Consider the following 25825-nt stretch of genomic DNA (forward strand, 5'->3'; position numbering starts at 1 on the left):
TGACGGAAAGTAAGAAAGTCCTATATGTAAGAAAGCTTTGATGGTGTTTGGAACAAACTATTTTTCTAGAAAATTAACTGCTATAAAGAAGGAATGATCCTTACTTCTGTTGTTTTCTGTCTGAGAGGAAGGCCCTCAGTCTAACCTAAGGACACCAATTACCCTTTTTATATTGTTTATTAGGTTCAGTTTTCCCCTTTGAATCAGAGCTAATCAGAAACTTATTGAAAAACGTCTGGCGACAGTTTGCATTTACTTGTTTTTTATGTAAATGTAACATGTAATTTAATGTCTAGTTCAATCTGCTTGATTTAAATAGTTAGTAATTACAAATCAAGCATAGGTTTGCTTGCATCTTTTAAGTTGTTTATTACAATACTGTTATGAAGACTGTAAAAAGTGTCCTTTCTCGTTCCCATGTCTCATTCCGCAAATCATTTAATATCATTATTTATGATCACTTCATGGCAATAACATCAAAACTACAGTACTGAACCCAATGGCTCTCATTCAGTGTATTTCATTCAGAGTTGAAAGAGTTACAGTAACGCTGTTTGTTTTGTGTTGTCCTGGTTACACAACTCCGCTTGACTACACAACTGCAGAAAGGACAATCTTTATAATTACTCTCTCTGGTGTCACCCAGATTAGAACGAGGTTCCCTTTTGAATCCGGATCCTCTCAAGGTTACATCTTCATGTCGTCTCAGGGAGTTTTTTCTCGTAATCTTCACCTCTGCTCATTAGGGATAAATATAAATTACAGTCTTTTGGATTTTTAAAAAATCAATAAAGCTGCTTTGGGATATTGTTAAAAGCACTGTACAAATCGAATAAAATTGAATTGAACTGGTTTCTCTACATCCAACATAAATTAAACCCTTCACATTGAGGATTAAAGCCCCAGGTAGGGAGCTGGCATAGTGAGTCAGCGACGTTTCATAATGGAAATGGATTAATATTAATTAGAAACTTCTTTGAAGAGATTAAATCATGTTTTGAGGAGAAATTGAATATTTTATGTAAACTACACAAAATATGTTCTCATAACTAAATAAAGCCACATTTCTTTCTCCCTTCTATTCAGTGTATCCAGGAGGTCTGAGATGTATTTTCTTTTATTATAAATCTAAAAACATTATTGTGATATTGGTGGAAATCACAATCCACATCAGCAGATGATTATATCTGTAGAGTTCCAAGCACAAATATCAACTCAGACCTGTGGAAAGTTCAGGAATAGAACCTTTTGATTTAACATATCATAATTGTTGACGGAGCAAATACGAACGTTAAGGTTAATATGTTAATACTGCCATGAAGTCTGGGATTGTAATCATTTACTTTTTTTTATGGAGTAAAAAAAATATTTTCTGAACTACTGATTTGTTTTTGACAGTTATATTTTTAGTCTCAGTCTCTTTCTTTTTTTTTTCTTTGTTTATAATTGGCCAAAACAATGGTTAATCCAGGAGATGCACATGCAGAAGGACAGAACGGTCACGGTAAAGGTCTTGGTACACACTGAGGTGGCGCTTCTGTGCACCAGTGCTGCAGCTGAGCGTAGAGCCCAAACCACTTGTATCGTCCACAGCTAAACATAGAGCAAACTCCAGGCCAGAAAAATAAGAAGCCAATTTCAACTAGGAACCAGAGTGTACTCTTTCTACGAATGTAACACAGTCCCCCAGCCCTTTTACTTCAGCCTGGCAAATGTAAAAAAAAAAAAAAAAAATGAATCTCTCCCATGTGGGCTTGTCTCTTAATTACCAGCAAGGCAGCACAACTGTTTCTCGTCTCTGACAGACAAAACAGAAGAACTCAGCGCTGTCTCATAGGCCTGTTTTCATATTTGGCTTTTAAATGATGATATTAATGTCCCTGAAATAGTTGTGTCTAGTATTCAAGCCCGCATAATAACAGTCATTTGTCGTGTAGAATATCAAGTCTGAGCCGCAGGGGTTCACACTATAGCACTGGAGGTGATGTGGTGGAGTTGGCATGTGTGAAAAAATGTGTGTGTGTATGTGTGTGTGTGTCTGTCTGTCTGTTTAAAAATAGAAAAGAGACATTTGCAAAACATCTGTCATTTAATCATATGGATATAGAATTTTCTAATATTGTTACTGAGTAATCATATATGTCCAGAAAGCAAAAAAAGCAAACATGATTAAAATCCAAAAAGAAATTGTGATGTTTGAAATGAGGAACAGCAACAAAAACATTTATTATTCAGAATTTTCACGATGTATTTGACACATCATTAGATGCAACTTACACTGGAAAAGTGCATTTTTGTTTTTGAGTGTGCGTGTGTGTATGTGTGTGGTATGAAACACTTTAAAATATACCAATATATATATATATGTGTGTGTGTGTGTGTGTGTGTGTGTGTGTGGTTTTTTATATGCTTATTACTATAATATTACAAACTGTAAAAAAAGCAACAAAAAATGTAAAAAAAAAAAAATTATATGTATATATATATATATATATATATATATATATATATATATATATACATATATATATATATATATGTATATATATATATATATATATATACATATATATATATATATGTATATATATATATGTATATATATATATACACGTATATATACATATATATATATACATATATATATATATACATATATATATATATATATATATATATATATATATATATATATATATATATATATATATATATATATATATATATATATATATATGTGTGTGTGTGTGTGTGTGTGTGTGTGTGTGTGTGTCTTGAGGCAAAGTAGTGTGCGTGAGTAAGAGCATCCTCTAATTGCAGCATGGCTTTTTTTTTAGTATTCCTGTGACTCATTGATTTCATAATGATGTCAGCACTGGGGCTTAACCCTGTATATATATTCCTATATCGAAAATTCAATTGGAAGTTCTCAGAGGAAGAATCCTCTATAGAAGTTAAAACTGCCACATCTTCCTCATCTGGCAAGACGTTACCACGACACATCTTTGAGACGACAACTGCGAGAAACAAGAAAATAAAAAAACTGCATTGGGGCTTTTTCCCCTCTAACGAACACAGAAACTATCCGTCTGGATTGCTAAGACATTTTTCAGGGAAAGAAGCATCTGTTCTTCATCACTACAGTGAGTATAAGAATCTTCCTATATTCTAGGAATCTTCCTTGAGGCTGTGAATCTTTAATATTAGATACAATAGGAGATACCTGTGTTTGTGACTGGAGGTGTTTAAGGTGTGTGCAGTCAAACAAATACATCTAACATCCCAAACTTCTGTTTGTTTGGGAAGCAAACAGAAGTTTGGGATGTTAGATGTATTTGTTTTTCCTTTTTCTCTGAAAGTGTTAATGCTAAATAATTTGAACTTTACAATGATTCCATCTGTGATTTTGTTTAAGAGAATCTTGTTAATCAGTGAGCTGATGAAAAACTCCTCTCTCTCTCTCTCTCTCTCTCTCTCTCTCTCCAATTTCAATTGTTTCAGAAGATTTTTGTTGTTCAGTGTTTGAACGCAGTTGCGATAGTGATGATCTTAAATCAACAGGTTTCCATGTCTGATCTGTCAGTGATGAGGCCAAGCAGGGGCTTCATATCATGTCAGTGAGCAGCAAAAAGTCATTATTCATGCTCCAGTCCAGACTGAATTCCTCTCTTATATAGAGTGTGCTGAAAGGCAGCTCTGGTCCTCTCTAATTGAGTGCAGAGTGTGTCTACTCGCTTCAGATCCTATGTGCTGTTCTAGTCTGTTACTCAAACCACACTCAGCGAGACATTAGAAATTGAATGTAGATATTTCTCAATTTCTTTTCTACTCTTTCCCCCTTTCTTTCTCTGTCACATATGGCTATTTTAGACTAGTTCAATATGAGATTTTATGACTTAAGGCTTTCTCAAAAGTTTTTTTTCTTTCGTTCTTTGTTGGGGTGAAATCTTAGCATTGTTGTTAAGATAAACAAATGCAACCACATAAATGATCGCATGATGTATCATGCGGTCATGTATCATCTACTGAAGTAGCCTCAAGGTCCCTGAAGGTGTCTCACAGGTGATCTACAGGGTTGAGATTCAGATTGATGGCTGGATTTCATATCATTTAAATTCTGGATGAGAAAATATCTTTCTGTGGTGTTGCAATGTTGTCTCATGCTTCTGGGGTTGGGGGTTCGATTATTTAGTGCATGCATTGTGGGCTGATGGGCATCTCTAAATTGTTCACCACCTTGTGCCCCGTGTCTCCTTGCACTGACTAGAATAGAATAATACAGCAGGGATACAAAACATACACCAGGGATACAAAAAGAATAATGAATAATAAGATAATAAACAGAAAACAGAGTAATAAAAAGTGCAGAGTGGGACAAACATACTGAGGTAGACATATGTGCAAGAATAGACAGATATACTAGATGGACTGATAGACATGATAAACCTGCTTATACTTCAGGTGTATAAAAATTCAGTGAGAATAAAATAGCCACAAAAAAACAATAACAATAGCAAAAGCACTGGCAACATCAACAATAACAACTACAACAGCAGCAAAAACAACAGCAACGGTAACAATATCAACATCAAAAATAACAACTACAACAGCAAAAATAACAACATCAATAATGACAACTACCACAATAACAATAACAACAGCAACGGGTACAATAAAAACAATAACAACAGCAACAATAATAATTACAACATCAACATTAACAACTACAACAGCAACTAGAACAATAATAAAAGCAACATAAAAACAACAATAATAATAGCGGTAATAACAATAACAACAGTAACCACTACAACAGCAAAAAGAACAGCTACAACAGCATTAATAACACTAACAGCAATAACAAAAATAACAACAGAAACAACAATTACAACAGCGGTAATAACAATAACAACAGCAACAATAAAGACAACAGCAAAATTAAAAAATATCTTGATAAAAAGCACATTTTAAATATTAAACATAAACTAAATAATTAAAATCTTCCCTTCGTTAGCAGGTCACAGTGCAGCACAGTAACAATGTTTTCAAGAGAAAATATGTTGACTATAATCAAATCTACCTATTTTTTCCAGGCCAGTTTTTTTTTCTTCTTTCTAGAAATAAAAATGCAAAATTGTCTGAATGTGACCATTTCAAGCATTAAAGATATTACAAATTAAATACTATAAATAATAAAAAAATATATATAAATACTAAAAATATGCTTAATAATCTTTTTATGCTTAAGTTTTGATTACTATAAATCTTACAAAGAAATAACAAATAAACTTCACTATATTTAAGAGATTTTCCACTAGCCATGATGTTTTTGTTTTTGCTCGTTTCTTTTTCTTAGAAATGGATTAAAAATAGTAGAAAATGTTGATGTGGATTAAAAAGTTTGTGGATTAGAAGCAGACCTTTAAAAACAGATTTCCTGGCTTTGTTCTGGTTTGTTCCATGTTGTTGTTTTTTTTTCCTTTTTTAAAATCTGTTTATTTGAAGGTAATGGAGACTTTTGAGTGACCTCGAGTTAGTATTTTTTCCCTCTAGCAAATGTGAAAAGTGTTTCTATACAGCAAGTGGTGAGAGGACCACATAAGAGGACCGGAACAGGTTGGCTGTAACACGATGAGTTTAAGAAGATCAAGTAGGTCAACACAAAAATATCATAAAGGAAACCTGCTACAGGAGGAAAGAGGTCATAAAATGCCAGAGACGCACTAATTTGCACTCTGCTGCTTTCCTTAGGGGCAAATAGTTTATCAAGAAAACAAGAGTCTTTAATTAAAAGAGCTTCTCGGTGAGGAAGGCAGTCTGTTTGCTATTAAGCACTAATGAGTGAGTGTGTAAAAAAAATTAGGTTTGTGCAATGAAAACTAAATAAATAAATAAACAAATAAATAAACAGTGCACATGTTGTCCAGAAGCTAGTGTCTGTAATTTCCTAAAATGCATTTGTAAGGAGCTAAAATGTGGCTCCACGTGGACCAGTGCATGTGAATCATAATCTTAAAAGCTGGAGCTTACGACATATTTTAACGCCTGAATCAAGCATAGTAAGGACTTTTTTAGGGAGTGCGCAATTACAAATATATCTCTTACAGCAGTAAACAAACAAAGTGTAGAGTAGAGTTCAATTAAATTACAACAGAGTATCTTAAAGTATTATAGAGTACATTAGAATTGAGTAGAGCACATTAAAGTAGATTAGATGAAAATAGAGAAGATTAGAATATTTTAGAGTAAAGAAGTGTAAATTAAAAGTAGAGCAGATTAGAGTATAGTGTAAAAATTAGACTAAAAAAGATTAGAGTATATTATTGTAGAGTACATTAAAGGAAATTAGATTAGAGTATCTTAGAGAGTAGTTGAGTAGAGTCAGGTAAAGTATTAGCGTAGATTTCATTTGAGTAGAGGAAAATAGATTCGAGTAGAGTTGTTTAGAGTCAATTATAGTAGAGTACGGTGAGGTAAAGTATTAGATTACATTAGATTACAGTAAAGCAGATTAAAGTAGATAGAGTGAATCAGATTACGGTAGATTAAAGTGAGGTACAGTAGATAAGATTAGAGTGGAATATAATATTGTACATGAGATTGATTAGAGTACTTTGTAAATCTGTAAAGAGCAGCACAAGACATAAGTGTACAATAAGCTCACCAAATACCACAGAGAAGAGAAATTATTTGTTAAATATTTGTTTTTTGGTATTACTTAAAAAATCCAGTGACAAAGCTAAGATTGACTGTTGGGAAGTAGATGTGGACGTGTCCAACAATGTGACAAAGTTGTATACAAATACTGTACGGAGCAACTTGGTGCAGCAACTACCGATGAGAGTGAAGACAAAAGAGAGCACTGCTCGGTGACAAGGGGTGCAGGAGAACACTGCTGGATTTTATACACAAACACCAAATTTCCATCCCGAAAGTTTTATTTTAGTGACATAACCCAATGGTAAACAATGTTACTATGGCAACCAGTTATAGTACAGTGACTAAAATCACTGTATGTATGAACGTAGCATCAGATCTTTGCTAAAAAACAAACATCACTTCTCCCAGCACTGTAAGTGTGTGACTGAAGCCTCTCTAATGGTTTAAAGGCGCCTATGGCAGTGCTGAATGAGCATGTCTGCTGTGTGCGCTGGCAAGTCCAGCTTAGAGGAATTCCTAGAATTCCCTTGATGTGTCTGTGGGTGGGATGCTAACACAAATGTGCGCCATGAAAAATCAATGGACACGGGTTTAACAATCTGTAGATCATCAAACAGTGTCTCACGTTTCTGGAAAAAATAGGACAGGACTGAATAACAGTTAGATGGGCTTAACTCAGCGACATGCAATTATCATGGAATTCAATGATTATGATAGCATTATAACCAAGTTTACATCTCGAGAAGTGTAATGAACTGGAAAGTCTTTTAAATTAAATCATTTTTTTTTTTAGATGTAAAAAAGGTTTGCATTGGCACAAGGGTATTGGTGCTACCCAACAATCATGAAAATCCCTGAGCAAAGGCTTTTACACTGCACTCATGGACTTTTTTCATGGCACATAAGAGATGTTTTGAGGAATATTTTGCTTTTGCAGAGTCCTGGATGCGCTCCAGAACATGCGTCAAACATTCATAAGGAGGCAATGCTCTAATCCTGGATGAGCGTTCAGCACTGCTGGATGATGGGTGATCATGTTATTTCGTGATCATGATCGGTTATTTCTACCCTTCTGATTAAAGCAGAAGAGGGAAAAGAGGGAATAGAATGAAATAGAAGGATGCTGGGTATAGCCCCAGTTTTCATTTCTTTTGGGGAGTTTTTCTACAAAATGCAGGAAATGGGTGCGATCATGGGAAGAATGATTGTTGGTACCGTGAAGTACAGAAACATTTCCCTCCTGCATAGCAGCATTTAAGGGCTTTGAAATGTCCCTTTTTGTATTAAAGACAGTTCAAGAGCCAGATTTCCTCAAGAGAGCACTTAGGTATCTCTCCAGCAGAGTTACAGTGAGAGGCAGGAATGTTTCCTATAAACAGGCTCCAAATTCAAAGTTGCGTGTCCAGCTCACTGTAACAATTTACTACGTGGGGGTTCAAGCCAAATGTATGAAGTCGTGTGGGTCGCTATAACTGAAGCTATCCACGGATGACTGCTCTGATGACACATTTTTTGTCTCTGATGATTTTTACATCACAGTCCTGTAGGAAGAGATTATGGATTTTGGGTTGTCATTTCTGACCTCTGACTAAAAAGCAAAACTCATGTTTGCTTGTTTAACATCTCTAACACTGACTTTTCACATGTTCACTGTTTGGACTTCAGCATCCTGGTAGCAGAAAATGTTACCAGAATTAGTTACAAAAGGCAAAAAGAGGTTTGAGATTAAAGTCTGTATAATTGAGCAGGCTAATACTCGCTGCTAATGCTAGTGGAATGACATACTGGTTCGAAGATATCTCTAACTGCTGGGAAGGAAGCACACATGTACAAGACTTTTCTGCTACCGAAACCGAGAAAAAAGATCAAGAAAAAGGAAAAAATGGAATCTTAGCAAATGAAATGATGTTAAATGTAGTCCGTATTACATGATTGAAATAAACGCAATATGAGATTATTAAACTAATTTCTAGTTTAAGTCTTTACTCATTTCAAGCTAGTTTGGGTTCATTGTGTGTGATAGATAGATAGATAGATAGATAGATAGATAGATAGATAGATAGATAGATAGATAGATAGATAGATAGATAGATAGATAGATAGATAGATAGATAGATAGATGTTTAACATTCAAGCAGCCTCCGTGTCCCAGTCGAAGATTTTAAACTATAAATAATGGTATAAAATGTTCATCTGTGTGTCTCTGGGATCCACTGTACACTGTAACAGTTCCTCCTCCAGGTCGCTAATTCATACCTCATCCTGAAATGAGGCACAAAAACAGCGTGAACATACGTGCCAAAGAAATATCACATGGTTAATAGCTCTCTGGTCCGTCGTATAAGTCACTGGCTTGCATAAAGAAATACAACCCAACAAGCCCAACACACTGGTTTCTAATGAGCTCTGCCATGTCTCTGGGCTGCTTCCACCGTATATCACATGCTCTTAATTGGCTCTTTGGGGTGTAAAGAATGCTGTGAATTTCCTTTAAAGTGTGTCTTCAGAAATCCAGTGAGCACGTCTGGCTGATATGTCAGCGTCTCACGCCTTCCTATTTAATCATTATTCACACACACACTCATGTACAGATAGGGCTCTTCATCTAGCTGAAACGTTCCTTGGGCGCCACCTTCTTGCCACATCTGGCCTCTCTTTCTTCTTGTTCTGCGTCTTCTTCTTCCTAAAACACACACACACATATTCATACTCACTACTACACAAGGATTGACTCTTTGTGAGGGCTCCCCGAGTCATAACCTCCCCTCCCACTCCTCCTCTCTTCCTTTCCACCCCCCTTTTCTCTCTGTCTTTCCTCCCTCCCTCACTCTTTCTCTCTCTCTCTCTCTCTCTCTCTCTCTCTCTCTCTCTCTCTCTCTCTCCCCTCCTTCACTCCCTCAACCTGCACTCAGACAGTTTTGCTTAAACTTTCCCATCACTGCGCTGGTCCACAGCCTCCTCTATAACAGGCTGAAGCACAGCCTCAGGCAGCATAAGAAGAAGAGACGCTGCCTTGCTCAGATCACCTGGAGAACACACACTCACAACTCACATCAAGTAGAATTTTCTGGATTGCTTTTGCCTCAGTTCTGATTGATTCAGAAACTTTAAATGAGTTCGGTGGAGATCAGAAGAGAGAAGACGAGGATTTTTTTTTTGTAGGGAAGAGAAACATGTTGAAGAGCTGATTTGGTGAAAGATTTAAACGAAAGGAAAAGAAAACATCTGCATCTTGGGGGCACTGATTGTTTGGTGCTTGGTTGTTGTTTGGTTTTGTTTCATAGCAGTTTGGACACTAAAACTTTGTCAGTCTATAAGTACTGAGAGGACAGAAGCCAGTCTGAGAAAAAGACATCGTTGTTGGAGAGTAAGTTCTATGTGTATGTGTATATGTGTGTGTGTGTGTGTATGTGTGTGTATTGTCTCTAAGCTGAGGGTTTTACTGTTTTGTTGTGGCCTAGAGGACTTGCTGGAATTTTTTTTTTCTGAAGCATGATGAACTGGTTTGAGTTAAAACACGTCCTGTAGCCTTTCAGCATTCTCTACTCAACTCATTCTCAGGAAAAGAGGACAGACATTTATTTTGTGGTTTAAAATAAATTCTTCCATTGTCTGTTTGCATTTATACACCCAATATAGCTACACAATGAACAACCATCGCCAGAACTTACATTTCCGTTTACCGTGCCAAGTTTACAGATGATTCAGATACTGAGAAATGATGTGTCTTCCAGCACGTGGACTCCAAACTTTATCTCATGTGTTTGTGTGTGTGTGTGTTTGTTTTGTGGGTTTTTTTTGTAGATTACAACAATGTTGTGTTCACGGAGGATACTGCAGCAGTGGTGTTTGGCGGTGTTTTTATTGTGCTCTCCTGTGCCGCACTACGGCAGGCCCATGGACGCCCTCAGCAACAGAATGTAAGTCAATGCACTTTTAAAACTCGATGCGGTGTGTGTATGTGTGTATAAGAGCAAAAAAAAAAGAGAGCGCGAGAGAGAGAATCTTCCATCCATCTTTAGGTGTCCATGTGAAAGCATTTATAAATAATAAATTATTAAAAAAAGTTGTTAATGCAACTTGTGCTACTTTTACTTATATCACCTGTCAAACAGTAGGAGAGTGAGGTGGGTGGCTGTACAAGGATGGAAAATGTGTTCATTTGGAGATCGTGCTAGGAGTTGTTTTCATTGCTAGCGCCCACCTGTGTGTTTACTTAGAGGGGGGTGAACACTCGCTCCGATGGAGCGCTCTGACACCCTCCACCTCTCCACCTTTCCCGCCTTCTCAGATCACTCCCTTCTCAGCTTGTTGGGCCATGACTTAATTTCTTACCATGTCAGTCGCCTGCTGCCATCCGTTTCTCCGGCAGGCCTACCCTCCTCGAGCCTGCGCCACAAGGGGCCCGCTGTCTGATAGAGAGGGGGCTTACAGAGAGGAAGGAGCAGCAGAGGTGAGGAGTAAAAGAGAGAGAGAGAGAGAGAGAGAGAGAGAGTTGTTGAGAGTGCTGATGCTGGACTAGGCTGCGACCCAAGCTAAACGCACTCTCCTGCTGGAGTACATTATACCGAGCCGAAGAAATGTGCTTTCATGTCCGGCGCAACCCTGACCAGGGCCCAGGATGCAAAACATAGTTCTGGAGAGCCATTTGCTTTGGAAGGCTAATCTCCCATAATGCTTGTGCACTCCTTGGCCCTGCCTATGGTGGCTTAACCTTCCAATCAGCTTTTAATGAAGCGTTTGAGAGAAACAGAATGAGGGTGTGTGTGTGTGAGAGACAGTGTGTATAGGTCATGATTCATGTATTTGGTCGAAAATCAAATGTGTGTGCTTAGCGAGTGAGAGAGCAAGAGAGAGAGAGCGAGAGAGAGAGAGAGAGAGAGAGAGATGTTTGTCTTTGCGTGAGTTCATCACTCATCCTGTTTTCTTGAGTTTTGCTTATACCGAGAGTATTTCAATGTTAATGTAACTAACTCATTTTATAAATGATGTTACAAAACAAATACACAGACAAATTTCCTTTTTGATACGGAGTGTTTTTGTTGGGATGGTACAGTCGAGTTTCTGCATGAAGGAGCATAGACTCTCAAGCAAACTATGAAACTGCTGCTGTCTAAAATCCGCTTTGCGTACTGACTGAGCTCGTTTTCATAGTTTTAGCATTACAGGGAGGATCTGTTGGAGCTGTCGTGTTGATGCAGGATCGAGCTCTGGGCTGATTCATATGTCTGTGTGTGTGTGTGTGGTCTCTACTCTCATACAAGCAAGTTCCAAGTGTGTTTGTTTGTTACTGGTGGAAGGTGGTGACTGCTTGTTGGATGAGATGGGCTTGGCCATTCACGGCTCTCTTTAATGATGCATGTCTCGTTGCCAAAGACTACGATGCGTCATTTCACCTTTGACCTTGTAGACTAATAGTCAGACTATTCTCGTTACTCCGCCACCTACACTGACTGAAAACACACCATAAACAGTTCCTGCTCTGATCCATTAATCTGCAATAATCACAGCCAGGACAATTAAAATCTTTTTTTAGCAAAATGTCAGAACTTGTACCAATGCAGACTTATCCAATTTTAGTCCTGATAACAATCTCTAATAGACTAAACTCTGGCCAGAGTGGAGGATATTAAAGTATCATGTAGAGGCAGCTGGATGAGAACAGAGAAGGTCTTTCATCAGGATCCACTCAAGATCTTTTATCATTGTAGGGGCTCAAAAAAACATCCAAAAGGGCGTTTACTGTATATAACAAGCTTATGCTGACAAGCCGGCAGAGTTGACAATCTGCCATTGAGCACAATGCCTCCTACTGGAGTTTAAACTGGCCTCGTCCCAAGTCAAGTCAGCCAAAGAAGATCAAACACACATGCGGCAGAAAGATTTTCGGTACAGGGCACTCCCACAAATTAAAAAAAAAAAAACACACACACACACAGATAAACATCTTCATATCTTAATGTGGAGCAAAAAAAAACAAAAACTATTTGATAGCTTACAAGTGAAGACTTTTTACCCAACTGATTTTGCTGAGGCACATGACGTGAGACTCCTGTTCAAGTTTTTAAAAAATTGTAGATTAAGTAGAAAAATATGTTGTGCTTAGAATATTTATTGTAACAAAGTCTGTTTATTTCAATTAGCACAGCTACCCGAGTCTAAAGCCATTTCTGTAGACTTCACAAATCTGAACAAAGCGAAGCTCTGAGCAATGACTTTTGACTTTTGACTTTCAGTCACTCAGAATGTCTCAGAGTAAGGTTTGTCTGCCAAATGCTGAAAATGTAAATGTGAGTGTAAAATGGTGTTAGAACAGATTGTTTGTTTAAAAGCACATTTCTAATGCACTAAAGTTCTGAAGTTTACAACATGAGAAATAATTGAGAAATAAGTGGAGCTCATTTATTTGTTTTCTCCTCTGAGCTCACTGAGATGCAGATTCTCAATATCTAATCCCATGGGCTATGGGATGGCATGATAACAGTGCATGGAGAGCTGACTCTCTGCTTTTATACATTACATCCACACACACTTTCTCTCAGCGTGGTTTTTAGTGCAGCCTTCAGTCTTGTCTGCTCTCGTCCCTGTTCAATATCGAGTATCCAAAATGGTGATGGATATTTTATTTTAGAGAAGAATACGTGTCATTTCATTCGTGTATCTTCGTGTGTCTGTGTGTGTGTGTGTGTGTGGTGTGTGTGTGTGTTGTGCAGTGCTTAATGATTTCAGGAAAGTTCTCTCTCATAAACTATTTAGGACACGTGTTGAGGATGATAAACTGTTTTTTTCCGAAGAAGGGGAAACTCAGCTAAAAGACGCCTGCCGAATAATTCGCTACAAGATCCGTTTAACAGATTAGTGTGGAAATAAGCCATATTTACGCCTCTGTAATTTCTATTCAAAATATTCATACTGTTTCTACCACCGATATGCATTCATATATTATATTTTTCTCTATATGTTCTATATATTTTCCCTTTTCTGCCTGTATAGTTAAATAGCTATTTTAAATAGCTTAATCTGTTTTATTTTATTTTTTATGAAAAAGCATTGTGTATGGTTGTGTACTGTATGTATGTGACAAGCCATCATTTCACAGCGGGTGTGTTGAATACACTATGTAGTGTGACCCTGTGATGGAATAAGGAGCCACTTAGGATTCATTAGCCAACTGATGGTCCGGAGTGTTAGATGTTTATGGGATAAGACTAAATAAAAAAGGTTGAACAGGTATAAAAGAGGAATGTTCCTACAGTGTTTGTTTCTTTTGGACTGTGCTAAGACATGACTGAAATTGTCCTGATATGACCAGTCCGTTTTTCCGTGTAATAGTTGAGTTGTTACTTTACCGCCACCTGCTGGTGACTCTGCTCCATGCCTGCCGCCTACAGCTGCAGGAGAGCTGCGGGTGTCAGACCCACCGCTGCTCTCTCTCTCAAACGAAAGAGTGAATATTTTGAAATAGCCCCGAATTATGCTTTACTTTGGCACATTGAAAGCACCAGCTCTGTGATATGTGTAATTGTTTCAAGACATTTGGACCGTGTGCCTAGTATCCAAAAGTGCAGACGATAGCAGAGATCTTTTTCAACTGCAAAAGCAAATGTCAAAGGTACAGGCACCTGGACTTGGGAAGTGTTTTAAGTGAGACGCAATTAGAGCGTAAATTAGAATTAATGCTAAACAAGAAATTTCAGTGTGATTATTGGCTTTTGCCATTGTGCAGGAATGTGCAGCTCGAGACAGCTCTGATGTACTATGTTTAAAATTCAGAGTTTACTATGTTCATGGTGCCTCAAAACAGTTAAAAACCTCCAAACCCCCAGCAGGTCCTTCCACGGCACAGCGCGTTATTTGAAGGTGTTTCACATCATCACTTAGTGATTTATTATGGTTAGATGAAGGGATCTGGAACTGTTGAGTCTTTTGGGGAAAGACCGAACAAGGCCCAAGGCCAAGGACCGAGTTTCACAAGGGCCGGAACGAAGAGAGAGCCGATTTGGCACAGTGTTAGTACTCAGTGTGGGATTCGAGTTAAAATGCACCATGTTGTGGGTTGGATTTGGGGTTTGGATTATGATTATAATGATTAAAACCAGACACACACACACAGACACACACATTTCATTTGCTTACATGTCATGGATCACTGCAAAATAAATCCATGTAGAATTGCAAACAAAACCACGTCGAGTCAAAATGACTCTTTTTAAAGCTGGATAGTAAAATGATTCTTCAACGAAATGACGTTATGAAGCGCTTGGCTCAGTTTCTTTAGTGAACAGGATTGTAACATGTTTTATATATAATATATTGCATATTCTACAGAGCTGAGTGTAACAAGGTGGCATGGTATTTCCATCCTTTCATTTAAAATGCACTCAAGAGGATGTTTATATAGTTATTACTTGAGGTGAAAGTAATAAGTTATTTCATTTTCTCTCTTTTCTCTCTCTTTTTTCTCCCTCTCTCTCTCAGGAAGCGCTCAGTGACACATGCCCAGCTGATGCATGACAAAGGCCGAACGCTGCAGGACTTTAAGCGGCGCATATGGCTGCAGGAGTTACTGCATGAAGTGCACACAGCGGAGCTCCGCGAAGTGCAGCAGCGTGGCGGAGTCAGCGGTGGAGGTGGAACGATCAGTGTCGGAGTTCCCATAGGAGTGGGCATGGGCATCAGTCTGAGCCCAGGCACAGCTAACCCTAAGCCTGCTGGTGGCACCAAGAACCTGCCAATCAGCTTCAGCCCAGAAGATGAGGAGGGCACAAACCTACCACAGGAGACCAACAAGTCACAGATATACAAAGATGGAGCTCCCAAAGTCGGGATGAAGAAGAAGAAGAAAGGAAAAGCAGGCAAGCGAAGAGAAGGAGAGAAGAGGAAACGGAGAACCCGTTCACTGAAAAGGCCAATGGCTATCGAACCAGACAATGGCTTCCACCTTGAGCAGCGAATACACATGGTCCAGCGAGCATCGGTGCACTAGAACACTGTCAGTCTCTGACAACGGTAAGACAGAGTGCATATAGCGGCCTGTGTGTGTGTGTGTGTGTGGGTGATAGAACATACAAGAAATAGCATCATAGTAAGTCAAAACCTCTTGAATAAAGTCAACAGTGTCTAGTACTTCCTATTACTAGATTACAGTCAACTGAATATATTAATATTTATTTCTAGAATTTTCTTATTCTTTTCACAGATCATTTTGCTTCTCACTTAATAATAAATGCTTAAAGTGAGCAAAATGTTCTGCCAAAATGATCTGAAACCTTGAATTCTATTTCAAGCTTGAAATGAGTGCACGTGGCTAGAACTAAGTTAACTAACTCTATAAATACTGTAAATGTAAAATATATTGTGATGTTTTAATTAAATGGCACAATATTCAACATGTTTGACCACACTCAGGGATCAAATAAGAGATGAGGATCATATGGACTAAATTCATCATTTTGCTTCAGTTTCCCAAAACCATTCATATAAAAAGACAATGACAAATGTTTTGTTTCGATGCCAAGGATGTAAATGCATACATTTAATTTTATTTAGTTAATTGAATTCATTAATGGTGATAATTATAGTATAAACTGAAAATGGGTCATTTGAGTATGAATACTTACTGGTGTTTAGTTGAGGTCTACAGCTTTGGCTTCCAAGTCTATCCACACACACACACACACACACACACACACACACACACAAAGTTTGGCAATAGTTCTACACTTACATTTCTATGCTTCCGCATGGAGGAACTGCACACAGTTTGATGTTGACTAGAGGGTTCGGGATCACTCAGATTTTTCACGCCTCCTTTGCATAATTGCAAACACCTGTACAGATGTTGACACCCTGAGAAATCTCCTCAGGCTGCTTAGAAAACTTGTCAATATAGCAATCACATACAGTATAGACATAAAACAACAAAAGCTCGAAAACCTGCTCGAAACTGTGTTTGTGATCTGTATCTAGCTGAAGACTTCAGTGTCTCTGAAACTCTGAAGCCCTGACACTGACCTCATTCTCTTTCTGTTCTGTCTTTCAGATTCCTAAGGACATTGTACATTATACATGGACACCAAAATGCTCATGTTGCAGTATTCACTGTAACGGTGAGAGTCAGAAGAGTGGCTAGCAAAAAATATATATATATATTTATTGTATGTAAATATTTTCAATTAGTGATAATCGAGTAATAAAGATAATGAAGAACATTATCCCATTGCTCTGTGGGGCTATAGATTTTCATCTTTGTGAATACTTTGCTTTATTCTTTTTTCTATGACTATACCAATTATCAATGTCAGATTTGCAGTAATTTATTTTGTTTGAATGGTGTATTTATTTTGTAAAGGTATCAAGGTGCTGCTGACCTTTTATATTTTTGTACCATATTGCACTTTAGATATATAATTATAAATCTAGATACAAGTAATGCCATTAATTGACTTATTTTGTGGTTATTTGAATGAAGAAAACAACGGCCTTCCTCTTTTTTTTTTTTTTTTACATTTTTTAAACAATTCTCTTTTTTTAGTTGTTTTTCTTCTTGCTTTGGCATTCTGTTGTTTTTTTGTTTTTTTTGGTTACTGTTTCATTTTCTTTGCTGCTGACCTGGATGTCCCAACATGTCATCCACAGATTCAGTCATAAAGAACACTAATGTATATGATTTATTTTCATTTACACAGAACATGTAAAAGTTGTACATAAACAGCACACATGCTCTTCACTGAACTCATGTTCCTTGGCACTTGCACTGACTAAACAATCCTGTATTGAATGGATTAAACATCTGACAGTCACCACGCATTGCTCTGAGTCCTGTCCTCTGTGTGTGTGTGTGTGTGTGTGTGTGTGTGTGTGTGTGTGTGTGTGTGTGTGTGTGTGTGTGTGTGTGTGTGTGTGTGTGTGTGTGTGTGTGTGTGTGTGTGTGTGTGTGTGTAAAACCATAAAAGTTAGAGGGCAATTTACAATTCTCGCCTTCAAAGGTGATCATTTATCCACATAACGCTTGGAACCAAAGATCTGTTTATGTAAGAGAACTTGAAGTGTATACAAGTAGTTAATAAATGTACACATGTGGTTAATTAACATTTAGTGCCAAAACTAAAAATGCCTAGTTTACATAATTTAATGAACATAAAGATCTGTTATCCTACAAAACACAAAGATTATGGAGTAAGAATTAAACAGAGATAAGAGATAAAGTGACCCGAATTGAAGACCCGAGCTTGGGTTACAGATCTCCTTCCATCCACCCTACCTCCAGACTGCATGTCTCTACCGCTGTCTCGAGCCGCATGAAAATATGCGCTTGAGGAAGCAAAGTGGGTGTGTGTGAGAAGTGAAGTGGAAAGAAAAGTTTGTGTGAGGTGAATGGACCCCACGACCTGATAAAAACAGCGGAGGTGTATTAAGTACCATGTACGATCAACACAGAGCAGCGTTATACTGTTTTTTTTCTGGCAGTGCTCACTCATACACACACACACCCACACACACACACACACACATATTCCTGCAGGATTGGACAAACTATAAATATATTTACAATAATAAGGCCAAAAGTATGTGCACCCCTGATTATCACACTTAACCATATGTGCTTGTTGAATGTCTCGTTACACATGAATTCCCTCTTTCCGCTAGATGTTGGAGTGTGGCTGTGAGGATTACTTGTAGCTGTGATTATTCAGCTACAAGAGCATTAGTGATATCAGACTCTGATGTAAGTGTTAGGAAGCTTGGGGTTCAGTTGGTGTTCCAGTTCATGTTCAAGGCTTTGTTAACAGAGGCATTGTCATGTTAGAACAGGGGTTGAGCCTCTTAGTTCCAGTGAAGCATAAAGTGGCCATAAAGTGTAGTGTAAATGCAACAACTTTATTCCTTTGACCTTCAATGGATTATTATTGGCTTTTGTTAGAACTTTGACTTTTTTGTTATCTGCGATATCCAAAGAAGCTTGAAATTTTTTACATTTACAGAAGATTTTTGAGAGATACAGACCAAGACGCATCATATGATGTCATCACAACACATATTCAGCCTCTTCTGTTCATGTGTGTGGAATACGAGTAAAGAAACAGTGTAATAGAAAGTCATTACGTATTACGTGTTTTTACTAGTAAAGTGCATCACGTACAGTATTTGGAAAGAACCCACTGGAAAATCAAGCATTTTAAGGTCTGCAACAAAACAAAACAAAATGTGAAGCACTGAAAACCAACGATCATGACTAATTTTATATCAGGCTTGTGGACAGAAAATAATTCATTTGTTTAAATTGATTGTAAATAATACAAATTTCATAATTCCATTAAAAGCACATAATTCCATAATTCCATTTCCCAATGCTGGCGTTCTGGGAAAACCTGCAAAACAAGGCTCTCGACACATATGGTCTGCACTTGGGTGATGCAACAAAGCTGACTGTTTCCTCTGACCACAGATTGAAGAGAAAATGTTATATGTGGTTAACGTATACATATTTAGTTTCACATCAAAACCAAATGTGATTTCATTGTGTACTGTATACCAGAGGTGTCTGTGGCGTGAGACGTCATCTCCGTCGGAGGGGCTGTGGAGATCGAGGGAGATCTGTGAGGCGTGGGAAATATAGTGTACACACAAAAGATAGAACAAGTTGTGTCAAAGATGTCAAAAATCATGTAAATTGTAAATAAATCTCCTGCTAGTGCTTTACACAGGATTACACATTAGCTGGCTGTATTTTTAAAAAAATGGAGTATTTTATTGGCCTATGAGGATAAAGTTGACCTGCATGTTGAGTTATTATTATTATTATTATTATTATTATTATTATTATTATTATTATTATTATTATTATTATTACGTCTGTATGAGCAGACACCTCCTGATGTGAAACAAGAATTATATCCAAATTTAAAGTAGATAGATTTAGAATTTGGATAACTTTTAGATAAATTTAGATTATTTATTTATTTGTTTGTTTGTTTGTTTGTTTGTTTGTTTATTTCAGATTTTTGTTTAGAAAATTGCTAAATATATAGAGACATGCTGCACTGAGAATAGAATCTAGAGGACAAAAAAATAAATAAATAAAATGAAAATTAACCTAAAAAAACTTGCAGTGTGTCTGGTATATTTTTACCCATGTTTTCTGCATTTAATCAGGGATCTGAAACAGTCACCACAGTGAGTCAGTGGTTTGGGTAGACGTCATATCAGCTTCAAGCGACCTGACTACAGCAAACAAAACAGACACACACAAACGCACGCACACACACAAACACACACACACACACACACACACACTAAACAGACGTCCTCTTTGATCTTTCATCACATGATCACCATCTCTGGGAGAAGAACCGTACAGATCCTGCTACATCTCTAACACGTTTAAATAACTCATGCTGCTGGTAACTGAGAGGATAAGTGCTTTTACAGACCAGATTTTTTCCAATAGAAAATAGGCAACTCCGTCCAGGGTGTATCCTGCCTTGATGCCCGATGACGCCTGAGATAGGCACAGGCTCCCCGTGACCCGAGGTAGTTCGGATAAGCGGTAGAAAAAGAGTGAGAGAGAGAGAGTGAGAGAGAAAATAGGCAGACAGAAAGGCAGAAAACAGTAAGCAAAGAGATCCATTGTAGACATTCAGTAAGCCCACTTCTCTTCCTTGTAGAACAGAGATAAAATTAATATCTACCAGTAAATTTTTAGGAGCTACATATAACTGAAATCAGACAGAGATAATGGAAATATGATTAAATAAAATTCATGCCACTTGACATTGACACTCAGCATGTCTAAACAGACATTACACTTCTTGCACACACTGTCAATTCAATAGGAACACCTGCTCATTTATCTAATCAGCCAGTCACGTAGCTGCAGCATGAATACAGTCATGTCAAAATAAAAGATCAAGCACTTCATATAACGTTCCCATCGATCATCAGAACAAAGAAAAAGTCTGATCTCTGTGACTGTAACTGTGCCATGGTTGCCATGTATTTTCAGGAGATCTCCTGATGACCTCCTTACACACAGAAACATCTTGAATGGTGTGAAAAACAAAAAACATTGAGTGACTGACACTTCTGTAACACACAAAACATCAAATCACACAGGAGGATCACAGGTATTTTATATATAAACATGTGAATCACAACACAAAGGGACTCAATACAACAATGGTAGTTGTTGTATTTAGTATACTAATTCTATTAATCATAATATATAGAAATTGTAACAGACAAAACCTTGGGAGGAAGAGAAAGAATATAAAGAGTGTAATCTGTATCTATTTATTAAGAAAGTGATAACAGATATGAAGTTATGAAGTAATTATTGGATTGGATGAATCCAGCGTGAGATCTCTTAAATAACGATCTCTCGCTTTTGCATCTGTGAGAAAATATTGACAGATCTGTCGTTCTGCACTCGAGCAGGTATTGTACATCTTTCTCAATTTACTTTTGGCCTTTTTACATTTTGACCAGCCGTTCGTTGATATCCACATTACGATATTTCCATCATGTTCACGACCGAGCCGTTTTTTTTATTGCTACGTTTTTTATTGCTAAGTATTGCTACGTTCTGGTTTTCAAGTGATAGGAAGCACTCGCTGCTTGTGTTGCATGTGTTACGGCTGCATGCTTAACAACAGACATCAACTACTGACTGTTTGTTGTTATGCATCCAGCCGTAACGTTGTAACACAACGCCGTTTTACACTGTATACCACAGTCTTGGCATCACAACACTGGAAGTGTGAAAGGTTCCTCAGGGTTTAGTGTGAAAAGCCATTAAGTGTATACAAATCAAATGTCTAGCTGAATTGAAACCTAAATCTGTAGATTTACTGTAGCAATGAATAAAGAAGATAAAGCAGCACTAGTGACTAATCTCATAAGTGCTGCTGTAGTTTCTCTGCAGAGGGACTGATTCATGACTCACAGCATTAAAGAGAAATCTACTGAGAGAGATCTGTACAGGAGAGCTGGAGCAGACAATTACCTTCTCAGCAGGGAAATCGATCAGGCCACAGGCGTGGGAAACCTCTGCTCGATTTCGATGGGCGGCTACCCCCCGAGCCATGAAAATTACTGGGATTATTATTGATTCATTGGATATTCTGCCAAGGCAGCTACTCCGCTCGCTTCTACCTGGCCCCCTGATCTCTTTAACACCCTGTGAAGCAGCACTCGCCTGCTCTGTGGGAAGTGCAGCGGTTTGGACAAAAAAATATGAGGCCGTGTGGGCAGTTTGGTTTTCAACAAGGTTCCATGGATTGTGATGAAAAAGCCAGCCATTTAAATAAACACTAACAAGCTTATACCCACAGAGGCAGGAAAGAAAAAGAAAGAAAAAAAAAACACATGAGGCTCTGGCTTTCAGGGCAACATTTTCAAGTCCAGCTTCAAATCCTTTACAAACAAAGAGGGGCTGAGTTTGATTTTCAGCCTGGTTAAAATCACTCCAAACAGAGCAGGCACACAGCTCACCTCAGTCTGATGATTACTCTAATTACGATTAACCCTTAGAACCCGATGAACGTAATTTGCAGGCATTTCTGCACCCAGGCTTCTCGGTTTCATAACACAGGAACCATTTATTGCTCAGGAATAAGGCGCACATCATTAGAAACAGGAGGACTCACACTTTCCAATCATAGACCTGCTCTACAGTACATGATAAAGTATCGGTGAGTAAGCTGGCATTGGAAAATCATACTCGTTCAGCATTGTGTCTTTATATGACTCTTTGTATTACTTCATTATATGTTTCAGCTTTTCTTCACAAACAACAGAAAATAGAGAGCGTGTTTCGACGTGATTCAGTGTTACAGTTTTGGTTCACGACGTGATTTACAGTGTTACACCCTTAAAAATGTAAGTTGCTCTGGATAAGGGCATCTGCTAAATGCCTAAGCAGAAGAAACATGCAAAGCGCCGAAGAAGACTGATGTATGTAAGCAGATGTTCAAGTTTTTCTTTATATACTGGAATTATACTATCATTTTCTATGTTTTAATACTCAGTTTCATCATTTAATTTTATCTTATGTCACGTTTTCTAAACAGGTGATTATTAAATCCCCAAATCCTGCAAAAAATTTAACAATTACTGAGGAAAAACTTTCATACGATTCATACGATTCACACATTCTGTCACATTACTAATAATGTCTCATCATTCCATGTTTTTACTTGTTTCCAGATCACAGAGAATTTCAACCTAACAACAAACTGGAATGGTCAACAATACTAAAGAAAAGGACGGAGCAGGAAGTTCTTACTGAGAAGGTTCTGGGCCTTTAATATGTGTACTAGGCTTTGGCTAAAGTGTGCTGAAATGGTTGCATTGGACTGGACAGTATTTGAGATGAAAATGATAAGGAAGCTTGTGGATATGGATACTTCTCATCCTCTCTATGCTGAGCTGAGGAGCATGTTGAGCCACAGATTCATTCAGCGAGAAGTCTGGGAGGCTCTTTCATAAAATCAACCATAAAATATTTCAATACATTCATTCATCTTCTACCGCTTATCCGAACTACCTCGGGTCACGGGGAGCCTGTGCCTATCTCAGGCATCATCGGGCATCAAGGCAGGATACACCCTGGACGGAGTGCCAACCCATCGCAGGGCACACACACAGAACATGCAAACTCCACACACACAAGGTGGAGGCGGGAATCGAACCCCGACCCTGGAGGTGTGAGGCGAACGTGCTAACCACTAAGCCACCGTGCCCCCCTACTATTTCAATACAACATATAGGTTTTTATTTGATGTTACTTGACTTTTATTTGTTTGCTGATATCACGTGTATGAGATCCTTTAATAATTTCAGTGTTGAATAATATATGCTCATAGTATTATTAGGGAAAGTAACGAAAGTTAGGCTAAGGTTCTAAGAGTTAGAAAAAGAATTGGGTTGAGACTAATGTATTGGGTTGAAGCTAATAAAATGTGCGTCTGACATAGGGATCATTAATGTCAGTGATACCTTCAGAATCAGAATCAGGTTTATTGGCCAAGTGTGTTGACACACACAAGAAATTTGGTTCCAGCTGTTTGTGACTCTCAAAAGTATAGATATAAATAACACTAAATAAATAACACCCTGTCGTGTTTGTTTTTTTGGAATTTACCAGTGGGAATGTGAAGCAATTCTGTCTCGAGGCATACAATTATGGAATACTGCTGTGGAAACTTCTACAGAATTTTTTTTTACTTTCTATAACGATTAAAGAAAATGATACTAAAATTCTGCATCTGTACTAATAGTACCTAATGGAACGTCTGGGACCTTTTATCAGCCAAATAATATAGGTGATGCCTAGATGAGTACTTAATGAAAATCAATAATTACAAAGCAACCTGCCTGGGTGTCTTCCAATCTGACCTAGAACAATGGTGCCACATTTAAACTTAAAAAAGAAAAACAAGAATACTGATACATGTCTAAATGAATATGATGTGAGTTCACACACACACACACACACACACACACACACAGGGTTGTTTGCCTGAGGCACTGAGTATGCCAAACATATGCCTGAGGCACAAATGCTCACTCAGTGTTCCTCCTAAAAATAAGTGTTAAGGAATTTTGGTAATGAGATGATGAAAACTTCTGTCTTGGTCCAGTAGAGGGCACACAAGAGCAAATACACTACTAAAAGTCTGGCACGTGCTTTGTTACATAATACATAATTGTCTATAATTCAGCTCCTCGTTTCAGCTAATTGTCATTAATCTATTAACTGATCCAGGTCGAAACAGTGTAAAATAACACAAGTATTTAAGTTTACTGTTCAAATTCAATTCAATTGTATGTATATAACACTTTTAACAATGCAGATAATGGAGCTTTAAAAAATATGTAAATTCAGTATGTAAATTTTTTAGATAGATAGATAGATAGATAGATAGATAGATAGATAGATAGATAGATAGAACTTTATTGTCATTGCATAGTACAGGTACACATTTCTAATACATAAATGTATCAAATTATCCCTATTGAGCAAGCTAGTGGTGACAGTGGTGAGAAAATCTCGCTAAGAGCATGTGAGGAAGAAACCGTGAAAGGATCCAGACTCAAAAGGGAACCTCATCTTCATCTGGGTAACACATTTCCTACATCATTTCCTTTCTATAACTGTACTACATGGTCAAAAAAGTGAAAATGAAATAATCAAAATGAAGAAAATAATTATATTTCCTTGATTTAAATTATTTTCACATTTGATAACAGATTTTAATTGCTCTGCCTTCCTTTTTTTCCCCATTTGTCCCACTAAGCCAGTAGCTTTAGTCATAGGGCAGGACTTGGACCTGGCCCCTAATCTATTGCAGGGCATCAAACAGTACTTAACCTGCAAAAACATAAAGTACTAGGACACCAACTGAGATGTGATCCAGCACATATAGGGAAAAGGTCCCGGTACAAACAGACACAACGGTTTAAACTCTCTGTGCAATACAATTGTGTTGAATTTCATAGTCCTAGAGATATTAGATGACGATGTCATATGAGTGGACAACATGGATCGATTTACTCACATTGTGCGGTTAACTTAATTGTACCAGTCAGGAGTAGACTTTATTGATTTGTGTCATAACAATCCCTAATCCATCACTTTAGCCCTGTGTTAATTAATACCTATAAGTAGCTAATCCATCATACAGACTGAATACGTACTTGTGAAAGACAGTCCACATTTCACTCAACAAATTTTTAGTAATGAATTTCTCTAGCTCTGCATTCTGCAGTAAGTTACACACCTGAATAGAGAAATGCTCTTCTATGCTTTGCTCTTTCTGTTGGTGAAGTTTGTTTAACCTCACAGTGTTTCACTAAGATCCTACAGGCAATAGTCAAATGTCATTACAAATCAGTTAATGTGAACAGCACGTTTTTCAGACAGGCTGGTTTACAAATTAAATTAATTTAGATGTCCATCTATTTATAATTGATCATTTATATGGATGGACATTAAAAAGCCAAAATGTCTCTTGTGCCCTCTAGTGGCTGGCTGCGGTATTGTTTTAAACAATTTTTTTAACCATTAAATCAATTCCTGATTAAAATCAAAACAGATGCTCTCTGTATATATGATTGATTGATTAATGATGCATCCGAACATCATGAAATAAGTGTGATCTTT

The 25825-nt window shown here is 37.5% G+C and overlaps 1 protein-coding gene across 1 annotated transcript; it reads left to right on the forward strand.

Moving 5' to 3' along the window:
* The first annotated feature begins 9634 nt into the window (after positions 1-9634).
* On the forward strand, positions 9635-17254 carry pthlha (parathyroid hormone-like hormone a). The gene is made up of 4 exons (XM_060886995.1): positions 9635-10027; positions 10465-10580; positions 15139-15669; positions 16703-17254. The coding sequence occupies exons 2-3, from the start codon at positions 10474-10476 to the stop codon at positions 15644-15646; spliced, it is 615 nt and encodes a 204-aa protein (XP_060742978.1). The 5' UTR covers positions 9635-10027; positions 10465-10473; the 3' UTR covers positions 15647-15669; positions 16703-17254.
* Positions 17255-25825: the final 8571 nt, after the last annotated feature.

Source organism: Tachysurus vachellii, chromosome 14 (genome assembly GCF_030014155.1).
Source record: "Tachysurus vachellii isolate PV-2020 chromosome 14, HZAU_Pvac_v1, whole genome shotgun sequence".
Lineage (NCBI taxonomy): Eukaryota > Metazoa > Chordata > Actinopteri > Siluriformes > Bagridae > Tachysurus > Tachysurus vachellii.